The sequence below is a fragment of the Pelmatolapia mariae genome, linkage group LG7, assembly GCF_036321145.2.
Source record: "Pelmatolapia mariae isolate MD_Pm_ZW linkage group LG7, Pm_UMD_F_2, whole genome shotgun sequence".
NCBI lineage: Eukaryota > Metazoa > Chordata > Actinopteri > Cichliformes > Cichlidae > Pelmatolapia > Pelmatolapia mariae.
The window spans coordinates 45857721-45878786 of NC_086233.1; the positions used below are offsets into that span (position 1 = coordinate 45857721).

Consider the following 21066-nt stretch of genomic DNA (forward strand, 5'->3'; position numbering starts at 1 on the left):
AATCATTTGCAGGTTGCGACAGCTGATAAGCATCTATTGGCTGTCATGCAGTGTGTGTTTCAGACACAACGGTTCTCAGTGTCACTTCTTGTCATTCCTCATATGTCTTGAATTGGAGTGTAAAGAACTAGTGCTAAAAATCCTTAAGGTTTCCCTGACTATCACGAACACAAGCACTGTCATCACACACTTTATTGTATTTCTTTAAAAAAAATAAAATTCAGAAAAAACAACAATTGGGACCGGCTTTGCACAGCAATCCCACTGTCTTAACTTCTTCTCCCTAAATAATTGATCAGAGATCGTCTTCCTGAGAACAACAGTGCCAGCCTACGGGTCCTATAACTTCGGGAGTTACGATGTCAAGTTTGACATCCTGGAGGGCAACGTGGACAACGCCTTCGACATCATCAAGCGAGTGGAGAATGGGCTGTATGTGGGTGAGTACAGGTTATTTTTTGCTTGTCTGGGTGAACCAATAGCACATTCAGACAAGAGTGACTTTAACGTGTAACACATACCACCCGATGGTCTCTGTGACTGGAAATTGCATTTTCTTTTTGACAAAGGAGGTGGTTTTTCTGACCTCATCTCATTTTGAAATATATATATTTATTTTACAACAAATCAAACGCACATGTGTGCATTTAAAAAGTGCAAGAACAAAACAGCACAAAAATATATCCGCGATGAATGTATTGACATAAGTACATCTGACGCAGCTTGTTATGGTCTTTGCAGCATGGTGGCATCATGTAGCTGTCATCGTCTTCACGGGGGCTCCTCGTGTCTCTGTGCTCGGCGAGCTGTCCTCTGAGTGGCTCTCTGAGACAGACAAAGGCCTGTTTCTGCCTGACCAAATATTTGGCATCGGTTTTCACAGTCTTGTGGTTAAGCAAAGTACCATTTAATTCACTTATCCATGGCTATGCTTATCCCAAAGATCATTATTTTCCACAATAAGTTATGGTGGCCTGAACGTGCAAGAATAGAGGGCATAAATCTACATTTGTGTGTTCGTATGCATGTGTGCATGATTAATTGCTGTTGACAGGCAATTCATCATAACTACCTGGTCAGTAGCTGCCACTATGCACAAAAAAAAGGATTTGCACAGTTTCAAGTAGGAGCAGCAGATACCATCTCCAGCGGTGTGTAACAACAACACATGTTTGGGTAGAAGCCATTGGTATACTTTAGTGTGGTGGTGACCCAAGGCTACTGGTGGTGTCTGTAGAGGAGCAGAACTGAGCCTTGGCTGAGGGAGGATGAGGGCGTTCTCAGCCCTGAGATGACACATTGTTGGACCTGCTTAGGTGTTTTTGTTTAGGTGGTGTGTTGAGATGCAGGCAGGGTTGGTAGAGGAAGTATAGTTTCTTCCTTTTCTCCTTCTCCTTCTTCTTCTTCTCCGAGTGATGGATGAAGGGATGGCTTGTCAGTATGCACATCTGTCTTTACAGAATTAAAGGGAGGGAAGGAGGAGGAGAGAGTGTGTGGCTGTCACTGGTTAAGGCCAGACTGGTGCGAGCACGCAAGTGTTCCTCTTTCATGCACTTGCAGAAACAGATGTGTACTTATCAAATACACCCAAAGACATGGGAGAGAAAAAAAACAGTTTATCACCAGCAATAATTCACATAAATTGCTGTAAAACCAATTATAATTATATTGCACTGTCTTGCGAGTGGTGTATTTTTCTTGGAATGCACAACGGTGTAATTCTACATGAACGATAAGCTCTGTTTTGTAATGTGTCATCCACTGTGCGCGTCTGTGTGCATGTGTATAAAGAGGGTTTAGGAGAAATTCCCTGTTTATAGCGGTGCTCATTTGCAGGGGCAGCGTGTGTTTGCGCGAGGGAGAGCAAAGAGAGCAAAAGCGTATGGAGAGAAAGACAAAGCGAGAGACTGCAGTTCAGTCAAAGAGGCCGGGAGAGAGAAAATATGTGCAGAAGTAATCCTGGGCGCTGTGCTTCATGTGGTTAAATGTATTGTTCCATTTCCCTGCACTAGGCCTCAGTGTCTCGCCGAGCATTAGAGCACTTAAACTGACGACCACATGAAAGGCCTGTTTGTGAGGAGCCACTTCTCTCCCAAACCCATTGGATGCTTATTGGATGCAGCTCTTGCATGTTAGCACCAGTTGCCCATCACGTATCCAAATTGAGCCCCTGCGCACTGGAGCCTTTGGTCACTGACTACTTGCTGTGAAGTGTGGCGTCCATGGTGTGATGAAGGCCCTCTTGGTTTTATTTAGTGGGTTGTGCTGCTGGTGCTTTGGCTCGCAGATGCAGCTGTTGCGTAACCATTGTGAGGCTAGCTGACGTGTCACTTAAGGAAGCTTAGTTTCCAGTATCTCCAGTGTGTCTCCAACAGTGGTATTACAGCTTGGTGGGATGTGAAGAGTAGCAGACATTGAGGCTCCACTAATGAACAAGTGTGTGAACTCAAACTGACTTCGGTCATTATTTTTGGCCACTTTTTGTGTTATTGAACGGGACAAAAGAGGCAATTAGCAGTCCACAGAATCTGTTGCTAACTCGAAAAAAAGTGATACTTAAAAAGGTCTGATTGGCTGTTGCTCTTTTCCCTTTCACTCCCTATTTTAAAACCCATCAACTTTAAACGTGCGCACATGCATGCGGTGTAGCCGTAGACATATGCACGGATGCATACACGCGCAAGCACACACACGCACATGTACAGCACTGGCTGAGAACACACCACAATGTAAGAACCACACCGCTCTTTCATAGTTCCCGGTCATCCATCACTGGCTTCAACAGCTCTGTCACATCTGGATAACAACCCTGATGCATCTGTGCAAACAAAGACATCCCTCAGCACTTGGAAAACATAATCACAACCAATCAGACGTGGACAGATTCCCAGGATGACCACAGCAGTAGCGCGACAGCGACCACACAAAAAAACATCCCTTCAGGTAGACAAACACCAGATTCTCCAAAGTGTTTTATTTGTCACCCGTCAAAAAGTGTTGGAAGCAGTCATTGATTTTGATTAGGGGCAGGTTGTTTGAGTCGGGTTGATGATGGGGTGATTGACTCTGGCAGTCAGCGGGAGGGTAGATGAATCCTGCTTTTAAAAACACTGGCTCGGTGGCTTCAGCTGGAAGCACGAGCGTGGTTTGAGGTGTTAATAAAATGCTGGTAGTTCCCTTGTTTGATTGTCTACCAGTGAACTATCATCCAAGAATGGTCATGCTTTTTCTATCACCACGTATCCAGGCCAGCTCGGAGAGCATGGAAGCGTTCTTTTGACTTTAACTGTTACTGAGAAGGCTTTTCTTCATGTGACCGCTTTAACTATAAGTAACTATACATTCAGCCACAGCTCTTATGCTATGCAATCTCCACTTTCAGTTGACATAGCCAAACCCCTGACCACTATCCCTGTGTGTAAATCCAATGTACAACACAATCAGTAGCCAACCATGGAATGAACCAGTCACCACACATTTAGTCATGCCTTGGATTTGTTCAAATGACTCCTCTTCATGAGTAATTATTTGTCATGGAAGGATTTTAATGTGCCATTAATCATTGCTGTCTGCATTTCTTCTTCTTTTAAGTTGGAAAAACAGATTTTATTGTGTAGTATTGATGTTTATCTTGCTGGATGGCAACAGATAACATAATGACTTTGTTTATGAATCACAGCCATGATGTAGAGAATATGTGAGTTTGAGACGCTGGGGCTAAATTCCATTCCAGTTTGAAAGGCAGGTGGAAATATGCCTTTGCGGTTTATATGATGTCCAGAGATAAATATCTTTCGCACTCCCATTGGCACAATGTTGGCAGCAAGTGAGGTAGCCATGGACAAAGTGCCTCTGTGCAGGTAGTCGTGGTCTTCGATGCTGCCATCCACAGTGACTGGTGGAATGTGAACCTTCTGTGTGAGACATGACCGCCTCTGAGCCAGTGAAGCCTGCAGCTCTGGCTTGTGGCTGTTGCTGGTGAGAAGCTGAGGACAGCTGTGGAGATAAGCAGACAACACGCCACTCTGCTTTGAGCGAGGCTGTCATTTGGCTGGATCTTTACACGGCAGTGACCAGCCCACCAGAGTGCGCCAAGCCCACGAGGAATCCCTGTCGGGAGATTGCAGTATGGCTAATCAAAACACGTTCTCCTCCACACAGTAATCCCACAATCAAACACACAGCGCTCCGCTCGGGTGGTCCACCGCATTCAAATGTACTGATGAAGAGATAGCGATGTAGCAATGTCAAGCTCGCAGAGACATTCTGCGTACCCAGTCAATAAGTCAAGTTACCAAGACACTGGTGTGAACACATATAGTACACATTGCTCGCAATAAAACTGTCGCAATAATTCATCATGATACACTTATCTCCCCTGCTTTGGTGATCCATTTAATTTACACTCATCATTACTCTTTGCTTTCACGCACTGTGTTTTTAAGAAAAACCAAGTGTGTTTAGTTAACCACTCAATTCCCAAAATTAATGCCTGTTTCTAATCCACACTCATGATGTGACTTGCCTAGATAGATAGCAAAGTGCGCTAAAAGCTCACGAACATGCTGTATACTTCAGTTCTAATGCATAATAAAGTGCAATGATTTAAAATGCAAACAGGGCAGTTTTTCCTCACATACGCTTTTATCCATTTAGTCTACATTCAAGTCTATTTTATGCCCCTGAGCTATGGTTTTTCGCTTTGAAAGGTCAGTTGTAATGTAGTGCAAAGGTTGTGGTAAAGATAATGGTGCATGTTATGTCATCTCAGCTGCTCTGGCCCGCAACTGCTAAAACAGAAAGTCCAAGAAAAGAACCAACCAGTTCCCTAAGGCCGCTTCAGTGATGTCACAGCCCATGCGTGCTACTGTCCAACAGTGAATCACTGTTAATTGGCCTTAAAATACCAAGCCACACAGACATGGATGGGGTATACATGGGTCCCACTCCCTCTTTGGAGTGGTCAGAGTTGTGTTTGGACAGCCTGACCTGAGTGGCCATCAGTGCACCAGTCAGAAGATAAATACAAAAGTCAGACCCTGAGGGGTCTGTACACTGTCTTCGTACAGTTGATTACCCTGCTGCGCCGGGCCATTTGAATGTATTATATTTCAGCCAAACTGAAGGGTTATCAAAACTGAAATTGCTTGTTTTACTAATGGGGTAACAAGGGAGCTAGTTAGCAATTTCTTTGGCTTGCCTTCGAGCTTTTATGGAGAAAACCTTTCAGGCAGTAAAAAAGAGTTATTGAAAAAGAAACCACTCTTTGCTCTGTTTATACAAATGCCAGCAGCTGTGAATCAGTAAGAGATGCACTTGGTACATCAGTGAGAGATCCGGATGATCTCACAGTTACTACAGTGAGGGTGCTCAAGAATGTCCTCCAGTACCCTCTTTGTATACTGGAACTTTGTACAGCACCTGGATGCTCTCCAGGGGTTTCACTGCAGTGAGCATGCATAGCGCCACAACCAGCATGTCATTATACAATACTGCGGTGAAGCCAATGCATACTTTTCATTTGTCTCTGGTGTTAAACCCGTTCATTTTGGATTTTGTCATACACTTCCTTGCTGAGTTGTAGAAACCAGAAAACCCCGAAATTGTACTGTTTACATGTAACCCTTCAATATTGCAGACCTCGTGGCCATGAAGGATGACAAATGCCTCCTGGCATTTGCCTCACTTTGTTTTGGGGGCAGCGTCTCTGCTACTACTATGCGTTTATTTAGGACTGTTTTCTTCATGAGAGGCTACTTTATTGTGTGGTGGGATGCTTCTGGAGAGTGGACAAACTGTACAGCTGTTAGGGTTTAGTGTGATGGTGGCTGTTAAAAACCAGTGGGGTCACCTTTGCACCCTATGGCAGATACTTCAGTGAATTGGAAAGACACCACAAACTTTTCCGGCAGTACTTAGCAACTTTGCAACCCAGTCACAGGGCATGCTGTCAGCTGTAGAGGTTTGAAAACCTTCCCGTATTTATTTATATGAATCTCAGGTGGCATTGCAGCAAATCAAAGTCAACCTGTTATGTGGATGTTGGCCTTTTGCCTTATAGCTTGGAAGAAATGTTAAAGATGCGTATGTGGTTGTGGTTTCACCTCAGGTTCGCTGTGAGTGCGTTGAGGCCCAGCTGTTAGCTGATGCTTTGCCTTCACTGAGGATACCACTGTGCTTTTGATGGGAAGCTCACGGAAACACAAAGTCATCATGTTGGGATTTCGCAGAGGCTTCCGAGAGGTCATGTAAAATGACTATGGTATCACGCTACTTCGTGCAGAGTTGAGCGCTTAAGCCCACAGTGTAATGACATAATGACCCTTTCTTGTTCTCAAGGTTCACAAAAAAAAGTTCACATGAGGTGTGCAAGATAACTGTGGCACATCTTATATAGATGAACATATATAGGATAAAAAAAAATTCCAAAATCTGAAGTGAGGAACCCTGAACCATGGTTCATGTTTCTTTTCAAATGCTCTGAGAAAACTGAAGGATTTGGACGAGCCATTGCAAAAATTCCTTTCCAGACAGCACAGTTTTGCACTCTGCATGTGCTAATTAGACCACAAACAAATTTACAAAACTCTAATGGGGCCGACACACATACCACATAGCCTTGTTTAGATGCCCTAAATAAATTTTAGTTTAGTCTCTGTGTTTTTGTTATTTATTTATGTGGTAAGATTTTTTTTGTTTTACTTTTCATGGAAACCATCCTCTGGAGTTTTAATGGAAAACTTAACCTCAGCTGACCCTGATTATAAGTGTTTAGCCGTAATTAGATATAGGCCACAATTAATGCAATAATAACATTTTTTAAAAATGCCCTTAATGTGGACTTAAACCCATCTGTCCTTGCGGTGGTCCATATTGTGCTCATAACAACTTACTCATCTTCATTGCATGATTGCTCATCCCAGGACGGAAGCTTTTGATCAGATCTCGTTTGATTTAAGCACATGAGCAAAGAATGAACCTTTGCACTGATTAACTCCATTGGCGTTGCATGCCATCTCAGCTGGCTTATGTCTGAAAATAATTTTCCGACTCAAAATCCAATCTCTTTTTCCATGTCAGTTATTTTCTTAATATTGCAGCTGTTGTTAGGTTTAAGAAAAGGTTAGTTCTCTCTGACAACGCTAATGGTTTGGAAACAATAAAATCTCAGACCCGGGCCCCTTTAGTGTCACTACGCAACAGAATCCCAAAACACCAAAACAAGGGGGCAACCCTGGTAGAAGTGGGCCCCATTCCACACTTCTCCAAGTGCTTATCACCAGAATCTGCTGGAATCTGTTGTGTGCCCACAGTCCTGGCTCGGAGAAGGACAAGAGAGCAAAATAAAGTGACAGAGAGAAGGAGAGACGCCAGTCTAAGTTCCTATAGCTTGCCCCTCCCAGAGTTAAAGATCGATTCCTGGAGAAATGCCTCCATGTCTGTATCGCGTGACTGCAACTGCTCCCCTCCATCAAACACATGGGACTCATTTAGCCTTGTGGGCCACAGTGATGGTGCCACAAACGCCAGCCCCCCTCAGGAAGGGAAGAGAAGGGAGGGAAAAAAAGGCGAATATGTGAGTGGGGGGCCATCATACAATGCCAGTGTCCCACAGGACCCAGTGCATGGCTCATAATGGATCATCATTTGCCCTGTAGTGAATGACAACCAAATGGATTTTACTGCTTTTTTTTTTTTTTTTTACAAGTACCACAGGAAAGAGCCTCATAATTCATAGTGATCTAGGCAGTGATCTGTCATTTTGATCCATGCTGAGTTAAACTCTTGAGTCATCCTACTAAAGGCTTTAACATGTTACTGACTCAGATGAGTATGAGAAGCAGAAGTAAATGGGGAAAAAGAAAGAGGGCGGCTGAAGGTGTGATAGGAGGACAGTGTGGTGGTTGTGCTGCCTGACTACACCAGCGATAGCTGTTCAAACAGGCCAGAGCTGAAATGTCACCAGCCCTCTGCAGAGAAAAGTCTGTTGACAGCCTGTGTAAACACTGGCATTTTTTCCCCCCTCTAATCGCATGTTCACTTAAAAAGAGCACCCAATGAATTCCATGGGAATTCAGTAATGCTCTGTTGCAGTATGTTTATTCTTCCATCTGTTTTACCATGATATTACTGTGTCTCTTGTTTATGGGGTTGTTCATTGGCAGACCTTTGGCTCATTAACAGCACAGGTTATTTGAAACTCATCTAAATTGATCAGCTGATGCCAAAAAAGTAGGGATATACATTTCAAGCAATAAATACTATTCAATATTAATTGACGACTACTTCACTGTTCTTTAAAGATCGACCCAACTTCCAGCCTCCACTGTATTCTCAATGACATAGTTTTGATAGAGTTGTGATATGTTAGCTTTGCGTGCGGTGGCTTGCACTGTGCCTCATTTTACTTTGTTATTCAGAAATTTTCATTTGCTATAGTGATCTTTAACTATACATATTTGTTTCTACAGTAGCATCTATTACCATCACGGTGTCTGGTAGTTAACATGTTCTTTTTTTAATAGGTTTGCTGGTCAATATCTAGGCCAAAATCTCAAGACAGAAAACAAGTCACATATACACTTGCAAACAATTTAGAATAATTTATTAATCATTGCATTGTGAGAGAAAAGGGAGGGAGAGAACATAAAATCTCTGCATATTCAGTTTGACTTTTTGTTTTGAGTTGACAGGCCTGATTGCACAGACAGTGAAGAATAGGAGCTAAAAAACTCCCAAATCTGTTGCTCAAAAGCCTGATTAATGAACAGTTAAATATTTCCTACTGAAGAAACATCTATTGATTCATCCCTTTTTTGTGGATGGATCAATAGATCTTAGTCAGTGGATGGTAAAACATAAGGTATACCCTTGAGAAGTTAACAATCTAGCACACTGGACTGTGGGCAGAAACTTTTTACTACATTTTACTACACGGAATAGTGTGCACCATTACTATTAAAGAAAATGCACTGCCTGGTTTGAATTGTATTTATCTGATAGATTCCCATTTTTCTGTATAAACAAGAAGTCTTCTTCACAAATGAAATCTACTCATGGAGTTCCACAGGGTTCTGTGCTGGATCCAATAGTTTTCATTTAATACATGATACCTTTAGCAGATATAAAAAAAGTACTACAAAGTTTGTGTCGTTCAAATGATAGTCATCTTTGTTAATAAAGCCAAACGGCACAAATCAATTATTTAAACCGCAGACATGTCTTAATCACACAGGAAGTGATTTGCAGTGATGGGGTGAGCCCCAGATTGTAGATACTTAATGATATTCTCTGACTGCGAGTCCCAACAAAAAGTTAACCACTGACAATCCAAACTGAGTGGGTCCTGAATTAAAACTTTCTCAACTTGAAGGGAAGGAGTTGAACCCACTACCTGTGAGAGCAAATAATATCATTGATTAACACATGACAGTTGATTGACTTATACATTAGAAGGTTATATAACCAGGGAACCACAGAATTGCTTCCTGTGTACATGTCCCTTTAAAAAACATAAAAACCTGTATTTTTTTAAAGTTATAAATTCAGACAAATTAACAAAGTTTTATACTACTGTGAGGAATCTTGGAGTCATTTTTTGTATAGGATATGACCAATGTTCCCTCTAAGCTGCGCACGTGCGCAATTGCGCACTGCTGGCACGGTCTCTGCGCACAGAAAATACTTTAACAATTCTGTTTTGCAGTGTTAGTCAGTAAGTGACTGGCTGCTCCCGTATGGGATTAGAACGATGCCACCTTATCCCATAGTCCAGCCAATGATGCGATTCACATTCGTATATACGCAGCTAATCAACGTCGTTGACAAGCTATGACAGCGTCCTTATGTGCCGACACCGGTGTTTTAGCTAGCAAAGCGGCGTGGCTGATGTGGAGTGAAGCCACGTTAATGACAACGTGTTGAGGACCATTGGAGATGTGAGCAGGACAGACGGAACAACTGACGGAAAAAGTGTGGACTTTATAGCAGTTTTTAAATTGTGTTGATAGGCCACATAAAACCAGAGTTATGATAAAAATATCTGCAATGTTTGGTTTTCTTCCTGAATACTGTCGTTGTTTATATTTACTGCGGGAAGAAACGGTAAAAACGGCGTTTTATAAGGAAAACGCTCGAAAGAAATCTCTACCTGTGAGCAAAAACAAAACCAAAAACACCCCCCACCCTTTCCTATTGGTCGAAAAATGTACCATGTGGACCAATCAAAAAATGATATGGCAACATGGCATTTAGTTGTTTAGGAAGGGGGAAGTTTTAGGAGTGACGGCGGTGTTTTGAGATGTGAGAGATTTGCGACGTTTAGCACAAATCTTGTGTAGTTAGTGTGTAGTGTAGTCAATAGTTTTGTTGTGTGTGTCAGAACAATGAGGCGACTGCTGAATGTTACAGGTGTTACAGGAGTGATACAGCTCCTGTTGTCAGGCCTGCAGGTATCAGGCTGTTGTTCTCCTTTATCTCATAGTGGACAGAAATTATTTTTTGGAGTGGCACAAATAATTTGTGTGGCATCAAATTTGATGCAGAACAGCTGATTGTTCTGTAAATAGTTTGAAATGTTTATTTTAAAAAACGCCTTGGCTGCATTTTTGGTAAACAGCTGCAAAAAACTTTGTTGTTTGCAAAACTCAGTTACTTTTTTGAAGAAGTAACTATATAATTAATTGCCCAACATTGGTCTTTATATACTGTATTTTGCAGACAGAGAGTTACAGGACTCTCTCCCAGACCACAGACTCAGACTCATAATACAAGTCAGAGCAAAAAAAATGAAAAAATAAATAAATAAATAAAGTTTTGTTTTCAAAATTGGAGTTCAAGTTATTTTTACTTCCAATAGTGTTAACATGCTACACAGGTCATGAACAAGATTTCTTTAAATTTTCATTGTAAGTGGGCTAAAGCAGTTAATTAAAAGTATTCTAACATAAATGTAAATGCTGTAATTTGATTATTTTAATAAACCATGTAACTTGGATGGATTGGATGCTGGCGTGACCACAGTGCACACGTCTGCTGTTGCTCACAGTGGTCCAAGGGACCGCTCAGGGAGTTTGTGTGTTCGCTCACACACATGAAAAATTAGAGGGAACACTGGATATGACACATTAATGAAATATCTAGGTCTGCCTTTCATCTACACAATTTTTCTAAAATTTGGAAAATCCTGCTGTAATACTACTCTTTCTAGGCAGGACTATTGTAATTCCTTATCATCAGGATATTTTAAAGTGCCCCGAAAAGCTTGCAGTTGATCCAAAGTACCCCAGTGAGAGCACTAAGTGGAACTAGAAGGAAAGATTATACATGTCGCATATTAGCTTCTCTTCACTGACTTACTGTTAAATCCTTTTTCTTACATATAAAGTCCTGAATGATCCTACCTTAAAGACCTCATAGTATTATACTATCCCAACAGACCACTTCAATTTCAGACTGCTGGCTTACTAATGTTTCCTAGAGTTTCCAAGAGTAGAATGGGAGGCAGTTTTCAACTATTTGCCCTGTGTCCCATGGAACCAGCTCCAAGTTTGCATTTGGGAAAGACACAAGTCAAGCCAAGTGGCTTTATTGTCATTCCAACCACGTGCAGTGGTTCAGTACACAGTGAAATGAGATAACGTTCCTCCAAACCATGGTGCTACATATGACATATAACAGACAATAAAGTAAACTTTATGTAGTTTAAGTAGACAATAAACTACATAAAGTGCAATGTGCAAAAATTGCAAACAAAACAAAACAAAACAAAACAAAGACAGTGCAACACCATACAGAACAGAATGATACAGACACAAGACAGTGCAGACACAACAGTGCAACAGAAATGTGCAAAAGACTGAGAAGTATGCAAAAAGCAACTTGATGTATGAAGGTGTGCGTGTGTGTATGAGATTGTGCAAATAAGTGCTTGGTAGTGACGTTTATGAAATTATGTGTGTGTGTGTGTGTGTGTGTGTGTGTGTGTGTGTGTGTGTGTGTGTGTGTGTGTGTGTGTGTGTGTGTATCAGTCCAGCCACTGAGTGTTCAGGAGTCTGATGGCTTGGGTGAAGAAACTGTTTTGCAGTCTGGCAGTGAGGGCCCGAATGCTCTGGTAACTCTTGCCAGAAGGCAGCAGGGTGACAAGTGTGTGTGCGGGGTGCGTGGGGTCCTCCACAACGCTGGTGGCTTTGCGGATGCAGCGGGTGCAATAGGTGTCTGTGATGGAGGGAAGACAGGCTCCAATGATCTTCTCAGCTCTTTTCACTATCCGTTGTAGGGTATTGCAATCCAATATGGTGCAGTCTATAGTCCCTCTGTAGAAGGTGATGAGAATGGATGGTGGGAGATGGGCTTTTCTCAGCTTCTGCGGGAAGTAGAGACGCTGTTGGGCCTTCTTAGTTATGGAGCTGGCGTTGAGGGGCCAGGAGAAGTTCTCCCCCAGGTGGACACCAAGGAATTTGGTGCTCTTGACAACTCTTCACCAGTCCATTAGCTGTTGCACCTCCTCTCTGTATGCTGACTCGTTGTTCTTGCTGATGAGACCCACCACAGTCGTGTCATTGGCGAACTTGATGATGTGGTTCGAATTGTGCATTGCTGCACAGTCGTGAGTGAGCAGAGTTAACTGTACTTTTAAATTAGGTTTAAGACTTTGATTTTTGATAAAACCTATGGGTTAGAAACTTAAAGGTTTAGTCTGCTAAGGGACTTCCCTCAGCTTTCAGGTTCTACCCCTGAACAAGTCATGACAGATGGCTGGCCCTCCTTAATCATGGTTCCACCACATGTCTCTTCCTGTTAAAAGGGAGTTCCTCCTTCCTACACTTGCCAAGTACTTGCTCATAGGGGATTGTCTGATTGTTGGGTTTTCTCTATAATAATATTATAGGGTCTTTATCTAACAATATAAAGCATCCTTGAGACAATTGCTTTTGTAAATTAGTAGTTTATAAATACAATTTTGACTAAACTAAATACAATTTTGACTAAACTTCATGTCCTAAGACTCTAGATGTGTATAACCATAGTATGCTGCAAATTCAGTTATTGAAGTTGGAAGAAAATAAGCTTGAAACTCAAAAATATGTTCTAAGCTATTATGCAACCTGTCTAGACAGATAATTTAAGGATATGCAAGACTGACAGAGCTATCAGACATATGAAATTAACCACTGAAGAATGGCTAGTTAAAGCAAGCTGTGACTAGCTTGTGACTACATGTTACTGTCTTTTCACCTTTGCTGGTAAATTACAAATGCAATCACAAACTGTCCTTAGTTGTGGTGAGGTAAGAGCAAACACTTTCATCTTCAGCACTATAAACCCAAACTATCCAGAGCTAGATATCACTAGGGTGAACAAAGAAACCATATTTGAACCACACAGAACTACATAAATAATGACAAAAAGACCCCACAATGACAACAGTTTCTTTGAGGAAAATTATTCTGACTGATTGTAGCTCCTTAAGCTAACCAACTCTCAAGCTTCTGAACAAAAAGAACTCTTTTTTTGATTATTGAGAATATTGAGACATGTCATGATACAACAAGTAGTCTTGCTTAGCACGGATCTACACATTTAGCCATACTACTTTTTCTCATTCATCTTTGTCTTTTCCAGGTATTGTTCGCCAGGTGAAGCCTCTGATTGGTCCAGCGATGACAGTACTCAAACTATCTATGCGCAACCTGACAACTCAGGGCGACTCTGGCCATAACATCGTCAACGTCCATGTGTTTGTCTCAGAGTTCTGGTTCTGAACGGCAAATGTCAAGATTTTACCAACAATCACAATATAAGACATCCATTGTCAACACTGTACACATTGGTTTTGTTATATCAATGGACATATCAGTGTTGAGGTTTTAATGTTATGTATTGACTATGGTATTGCTTTTGACAGTTGCTGAGATGAAATGCTCCTAGCTGCTTCTGAAAAGAGCAATATATTTTGTTTTGATGACAAGCTCAGCATTATGTGCACAAATATGAAGAAACTTTATATTTTAAAAAGACTTTTAATTGAAAGTGCATGCATTTGGAGAGGCCGTTAAAAGATGTGGTGATTACATTCAGCCATACTCTTTTCATGATGTTTAAGCCTCTGTTTTTAAAACACCTACCTTTCCTTTCCTACTGTGCACAGACTTTTTTAAAGGAATAAACATTATTTTTTTTGTTACAGTATTTGTTATATCTGTTGTTTTTTCCTGATAACATTTGAAGACCAAAATTTATTGTTATTTTTTTATTTTAACAGCTTTGGTTCAGTCCTTTTTCCTATCCTTCATCATGTTTGGCATTGATATACCCAACACAGTTTTAATGTAAAACAAGGTATGCAATGCAAAGTAATTTAAAATTGCTTTACTACCTTAACATAGTATACCAACAGTAGTATAAATATTATTTGGGCTCATGTCATTCAAAGGCTCACTACTGTCTGTTTTAATACAGATAATCCATAAATGTTAAGATCTCAGAAACAGATGTAAAGACTGAAATAAAATATATTATAAGGCAGAATTCACTTTAGTACAGGGTACATTTTTTAGCATAGCTTTCCACGGGTTCTTCTTATTTTTGTTGGAATTTATATGACAATCCTATAAAGTAGTGCCTTGCATTTGATGAATATGAAAACACCTCTATACACATCAGCCACATTAAAAAAAGACGTATCGATTCATGACCGATGTCAGGTTATTGCTTTCTAGAAAGGAAAATACAGAGTGAAACAGCTTCATACAGGATAGAAGGAAATGCAAATCAGGTGACAAAGTGCCCAGACCGAAGTACACAATCAAAATCTTTGACTCAAGAGCAAAGTCATTTATAGATTATCAGTTAGCAAAGTGAACAATTCTGGCAAAATCTAAACACAAGGAAAACATGCAAGGAAAATCTGACTGAAGAACAGAAACCACAAAGAAACCCAGGGAAGGGACGCAGACAAGTATTTAACAGGTGGTGCAGAAAATATGACAATCTAAAAACACAAGGAGATGGAATTGACAACAGTATAAAGATGTCAGGATTTACAAGCTAAAACTGGAATTAAACAAAACCAAAAATTCAAACCTGGTATACTGATGGCTCAGAATAGTGAAGAAATATTTTAAATGTAAGCATATGTGAAATGTATTTTTTTTATCACATTAGTGATCCTTTATAATTTTGCCTAGAGTACCATTGTCATTACAAGTACTAAAGTTGATTTTGACCATTCAGACATATCAGTACTTGTGATGTTTTTGCAGTTTAGAAGTTGGGAAAGGTAAGATTTTCCTACATGGCAAAGTAACAATAGGAAACAAGGTGGTAGCAACACTTAAAGGCCAGAGTCACTTGTACCCATGTAACTTTATTTTTAATTGTGCCTGACAAATTATGTTTAAACCAGATATTCCCTCTCCAGACAAAACTAAGGATGTTGGGATGGGTGAGGGGCTTATCTCAGACAGAAAAAAGCTGGATATGTGTAAGCGACAGTCCAGCTATGAGACTGCAATGTGGCCAGGGCCAGTTAAAGACTTCAAAGAAAACAGAGGAGGGGGCACATACATCAGGATCTAAAGTCTGTGATAGATTTTAAGGCTCTACTGATGGGGAGGAGGGGGAATCCTCTTCAGAGGAAATAGAGGGCAGCAGGTTAATCTTGTGGTCAACATGAAAAGAAAGAAGAAATGCAGTGTGCCTGTGGATGTGAGTCCATGTGCATGTGCACAACTTTAAGCTATACTCTGAGCAAATGGTTAATGCATGCATTTTTATGTAACTGTTTTATTTCTGGATGACATATAAGTGAGTAGCCTGACTTTTTTTTTTTGAATGCCCTTATTTGGAGAAGAGGTGGGAATAGCTGGAAGTAAATGACGAAACAATGTGAACTGCTGTGATGACAGATGATAAAAGATGTCCACATGTTCGGCTTTTCTATAGTGCATACCAAAATCCACAAAAAAACACACACACACATTGTAAGGATGTAAACAGCTGGAAACGAACAGCAAAAATCTGTATAGTCAGACTGTGTGGGAGGACATTACCCAGAAAAGGCCTGGCTTGCTCTGAAGCCCCACTGTAAGAAAGACTGGGGCAGCAGTCCCTAGCAAAGTTACCAAACCACATACATGTGTGGGGACAAATGAGCAAATATCTTCTGCCAAATTCTCCATCCCAAGCCAAGAAGGAGCTGCTTGCAATGGAGACCTACGGTATGACTAAACCAAGTGGGCTTGAGTAGACGTAATGGCAGGAGAGCAGACCGGTGTGTGTCTGCACTGTTTGTTTGTGTACTCTACTGTGGCACAATGGCGGTCAGAGCTCTCAATACAAGTGGTTATGGTGGTGTCTGGCTCAGAGAAGACAGAGTATGGGGCTGATGGGAGTCTAGCCCAGGGGCTGGTGTGGCAGGCTGATCCCAGACAGAGACCAGAGGACCTCTGCAGGCACGTGCTCAGCCGACTCCTGCACTCACCCACTCCCTCTTTTTCCTGGCATCCTACAACAGCTCTGACCGCAACACATGTTATAGGATATAAGTGAGCTCTTTTAATACATTTGTGGGTATTTATTTTTTTCCTCTATTTTACAAACCACCGTTCCTCTTTGCCATAAACACAAAAATGTTTCTTTTAGATGGGCACTACCAACTTGCTATGCTTCCCCCCCGTCCCTCAGATGTTCATCTCTTTAGAACATTTTCTATTCACAGAGATAATGAGTTAATAGCAACTGTAATTTAATTGTAAATTAATTGTATTTAATTCATGCATATTTTAATCCAAACTTAGCTCAAGTTTTATCTGTAATTGTTTTAAATATGCAAAAGCCAAAGATAAATTACAGTTATCTACCTCTATTGATAAGAACTTATTTCTAAATATGTTACATGAATTTGCCAAGTGGTGTTTCTTGTGAGTCCAATAGATGGCAGACACATACAACACAACACTGCACAGCCAGAGAATCCTACAAAGATCCTTGAGTAAATGTCACCACCTTGCATTAAAATGTCAGAAACAACCAACTAACTGCATCTTTTTTCTATCTTTCAGCTAAAAGTCAAACAAAAATAGTGTACTTAAACCTATGTCCATCTTTCCTAAATGTATACCACATGAAATTGATTGTGAGTGTTGCATTATACAAACCCACTGTGGGAGTCTTACATGACTAAAAACCAAACAAAGCTATAGGATCATAAATGACTGGCTCCACAGCAAATTACCTATTTTATACTGTTTTTGTGATATACTTACTTCTCTTTAAATCAGTTCAATCTTTTGAGGTTTAATGTGATAGACATTTGACCAATTATAAATGGGGCCCCACCTTGACCCAAAAGAAAAACACAAAGCACAGATGTGTGCCCTTACATAAATTACAGATTGTAAATGTAACCATTTATAACCGCTACTGAACTCAAACTGTTGCCAGATTATACAGTAGATCAATCACATTAGGGACTATAGACCAAGGCTGTACTCATGAAAATTCAGTGTGCACTCTCTCTGTTGTTACAAGCAGCTCAGAACACACTGTGACGTCCGTAGTGCTTAAGTGGATGCATATCGTAGGGAAAGAGGGAAAATCAATCCAACCGCATACAGTCTTGGTGTGATAGTCTTGACCTTAGACTGTATAGACATGGTTTTGTTTGATGTGGCCTTTATTTGTTACGTATTGAGACAATTTTTACTACCGGCTGCAAAATTTAACATTTGAATAAAATGCTCTTTATAAGCACAAAAAGTACATTGTTTATTGTGAACAATATGCTTTTTGTGTAATGACACTCAAACTGTAAGGTTTAAATATCCAATGACAACTTAAAGATTACAAACCCAGTTTAACAGAAGAAGGGAAATGTAAATAAAAACACAGAAAAACATATAAAATGTTTAAACTGAGAAAACCCTTTAAAAAAGTCATTTTTGGGGAGAGGAATGTCCCATTTTGTGCCTGATAGAGAATTCTAGCTGCTTCAAATTCCCGGGTCTTCTTTGTTGTATATTTCATGGTATGAGGGACCCATTGTTTTCATCTGGTGAAACCCCATACCACATCAGAGATACAGGCTTTTGAACTGACCTAACTGGTCGCAGCAGATGGCCGCCCCTCCCTGAGCCTGCTTCTGCTTCCTGTTAAAAGGGAGTTTTTCCTTCCCACTGTTGCCAAAGTGCTTACTCATAGCGGGCTGTATGATTGTTGGGGTTTTCTCAGTTTTCTTTGTATTATTGTAGGGTATTTGCCTTACAATATACATTTTGCATTTTTGCATATTTGTCAAATGACATGTTACAGACCAAGCATCAAACAAATTTTAATATTAGACAAAAATAACCCGAGTAAATACAAAATGCAGTGATGATTAATCAATGATGATTTCACTGATTAAGGGTGAAAAGTTATTCAAACCTATCTGGACCTGTGTGAAAAAGTAATAGCCCTCTTGTTGGATCATGAATTAACTGTGATTAACCTAATTGTTGGAAAGCTGAGTTCAGTTTCACTAAACACGCTCAGGCCTGATTACCTGCAGACCTGTTGAATCAAGAAGTTACTTAAATACAACCTGCGGCCAAAGTGAAGCAGGCTAAAGATCTCAAAAACACATCAACACATAATGCCACAATCTAAAGAAAAAACATAGAAACAAAGTCATTGACCTCTATCAGTCTAGAAAGGGTTGCACACCATTTCTAAGGCTTTGGGACTCCATTAATTAATGGTGAGAGCCATTATACACAAATGAAGAAAACTTGGAACAGTGGTGAAGCTTCCTAGGAGTGACTGGCCTACCAAAATTGCTCCAAGAGCACATCGACAACTCATCCAGGAGGTCACAAAAGAACCCAGAACAATATTAAAGAGCTACAGGCTTCACATGTCTCAGTTAAGGTCAAAGTTCATGATTCAACAGTAAGAAAGAGACTGGGCAAAAATGATATCAATAGGAGTGTTCAAGGAGAAAAGTACTCTTCTCATATTTGCCAAAACAACATCTTGACAATCCCCAAGACATCTAGGAAAATATTATGTGGATTGACGAGACAAAAACAGAACTTTTTTGAAGGTTTAAGTCCCGTTATGTCTGGCATAAAACTAACACAGCATTTCAGAAAATACCAACAGTGGTGGTAGTGTGACGGTCTGTACATCACACTACCACTGCTGTTTTGCTGGAAGACTTGCTGTGGTAAATGGAACCATGAATTCTGCTGTCTACCAAAACATTCTGAAGGAGAATTTCCAGCCATCTGTTCATGACCTAAAGCTGGAGTGCACTTGGCTTCAGCTTTAGGTCAATGATCCAAAACACACGAGCAAGTCCACCTCTGAAAGACCTAAGAAAAACTAAATGTAGACTTTGGAGTGGCCTAGTTAAAGTCCTGACCTGAATCTGATTGAGATGCTGTGACATGACCTTAAAACAAAGGTGGTTCATGCTCTGATGTGTTCCCTCCAATGTGGCTAAATTACAACAATTCTGTAAAGAAGAGTGTGACAAAATTCCTCCACAGTGCTGTAAAAGACTCATTGCCAGTTATCACAAATGCTTGATTGCAGTTACTGCTGTTAAGGGTGGCCCAACCAGTTATTAGGTTTAGAAGGCAATCACTCTTTCACACATGGGCATGTAGGTTTTTTCTACTTAATAATAAACACCTTCATTTAGAAACTGCATTTTGTGTTCACTTGTGTGATTTTTGTCTAATATTTAAATTTGTTTAATGATTTCAAGTATTTAAGTGTGACAAACATACCAAAAACAGGAAATCAGGAAGGGGACAAATACTTTTTCAAATCACTGTAAAGTGCCTTGAATGTGAAAAGTGCAACTGTTGTTTTGATTCTATACTATAAATTCTATAGCGCTTATTAAAATTGTTTGTTACTTATTTAAACATTGTATACAAATACAATTGAATTGAATTGAAAATGACAGCGGATGGCTCCTCTTCTCTTTAGTTTTGCAGGTGTGGCATTCATGTTTTGAAAGAAAATTTCTAATTTCAAATCATCCGACCATAGAACAAATTTTCACTTTGCCTCAGGCCGCTGTAAATGTGCTTTGGTCCAGGGAAGACAGCTGTGTTTCTGGATCATGTTCACATATTGCTTTTTCTTTATGCGATAAAGAAAAAATTATGCAATCTAAAATTGAGAAACTGTTGTAGACAGTTTTGCAGATTGGTGAACCTCTGCCAACCTTTACGTCTGAGAAACTCTGCCTGTCTAAGATGGTTTTGTAATACCCAATCAATCTAATTAATCTAATGAGTTGCAAAGTGTTCCTCTAGCTGTCTCTTTTTGGTACCACTTACTTTTCAAGCCTTTTATTGGTCCTGTCACAGCTTTTTTGAGATGTGTTGATGCCATCAAATTAAAAAATTTTTTATTATACTTTTCATTAAAAAAAAGAAAATGTTTCAGTTTACACATTTGAAATGTTATCACATATGTTCTATTTGAATAAAATACTGGTTTATAATATTTGCAAATTTCTGTGTTCTGTTAATATTTCTGTTGTTATTTACATTTTACACAGCTGCCCAACTTCTTTGGAAGAGGGTTTATAGAAACTTGTGTATTTTCAGAAAATACACCATAATAGACATGTTATGCCAATTGCTCTACTGAATACAATGCAAAACAAGGATTTTAAAAGAATTCCAGTCCCATATTAAACTTACATCATTAACTATAGCTGTCTTCACTTTCCAGCGCTCAGCTATGTGCTTGACCTTTGAGGGCTGTATCTATATACTAATGCGCATGATCTCAGAGCCTTTAGACTTCAAATGTTTGAGCTTTCATTGTATCTGAAAATGAGCTTTGAGTTTTCAGTGTCTGCTAAGGTCTTGTTTTGTCTGTGACTAAGCACATACACCCAACTGTCACCCCTCAGTGGACACTTCTCACTTTCTCAGATGCCTCTGAGTCTCTAAGCAGTGAGCAGATAGTGAACATAAAACACGAAAGGTTTACTCTGTAAACATATGAAATTATCAGCGGAATTTTGCATTTTCATCTGAGACCAATACGTACTGTATG

At 40.1% G+C, this 21066-nt stretch overlaps 1 protein-coding gene across 1 annotated transcript in view; it reads left to right on the top strand.

Annotated features, from left to right (window-relative positions):
* The window catches only part of fbln1 (fibulin 1), a 34029-nt gene extending 19839 nt beyond the window's left edge, over positions 1–14190 (top strand). Inside the window, exons 16-17 of the mRNA XM_063479273.1 lie at positions 300–440; positions 13624–14190. Of these exons, the coding sequence (XP_063335343.1) occupies positions 300–440; positions 13624–13763 (281 nt within the window). The 3' untranslated portion in view covers positions 13764–14190. The remainder of the gene's footprint in view (positions 1–299; positions 441–13623) is intronic.
* The last annotated feature ends 6876 nt before the right edge of the window (positions 14191–21066 follow it).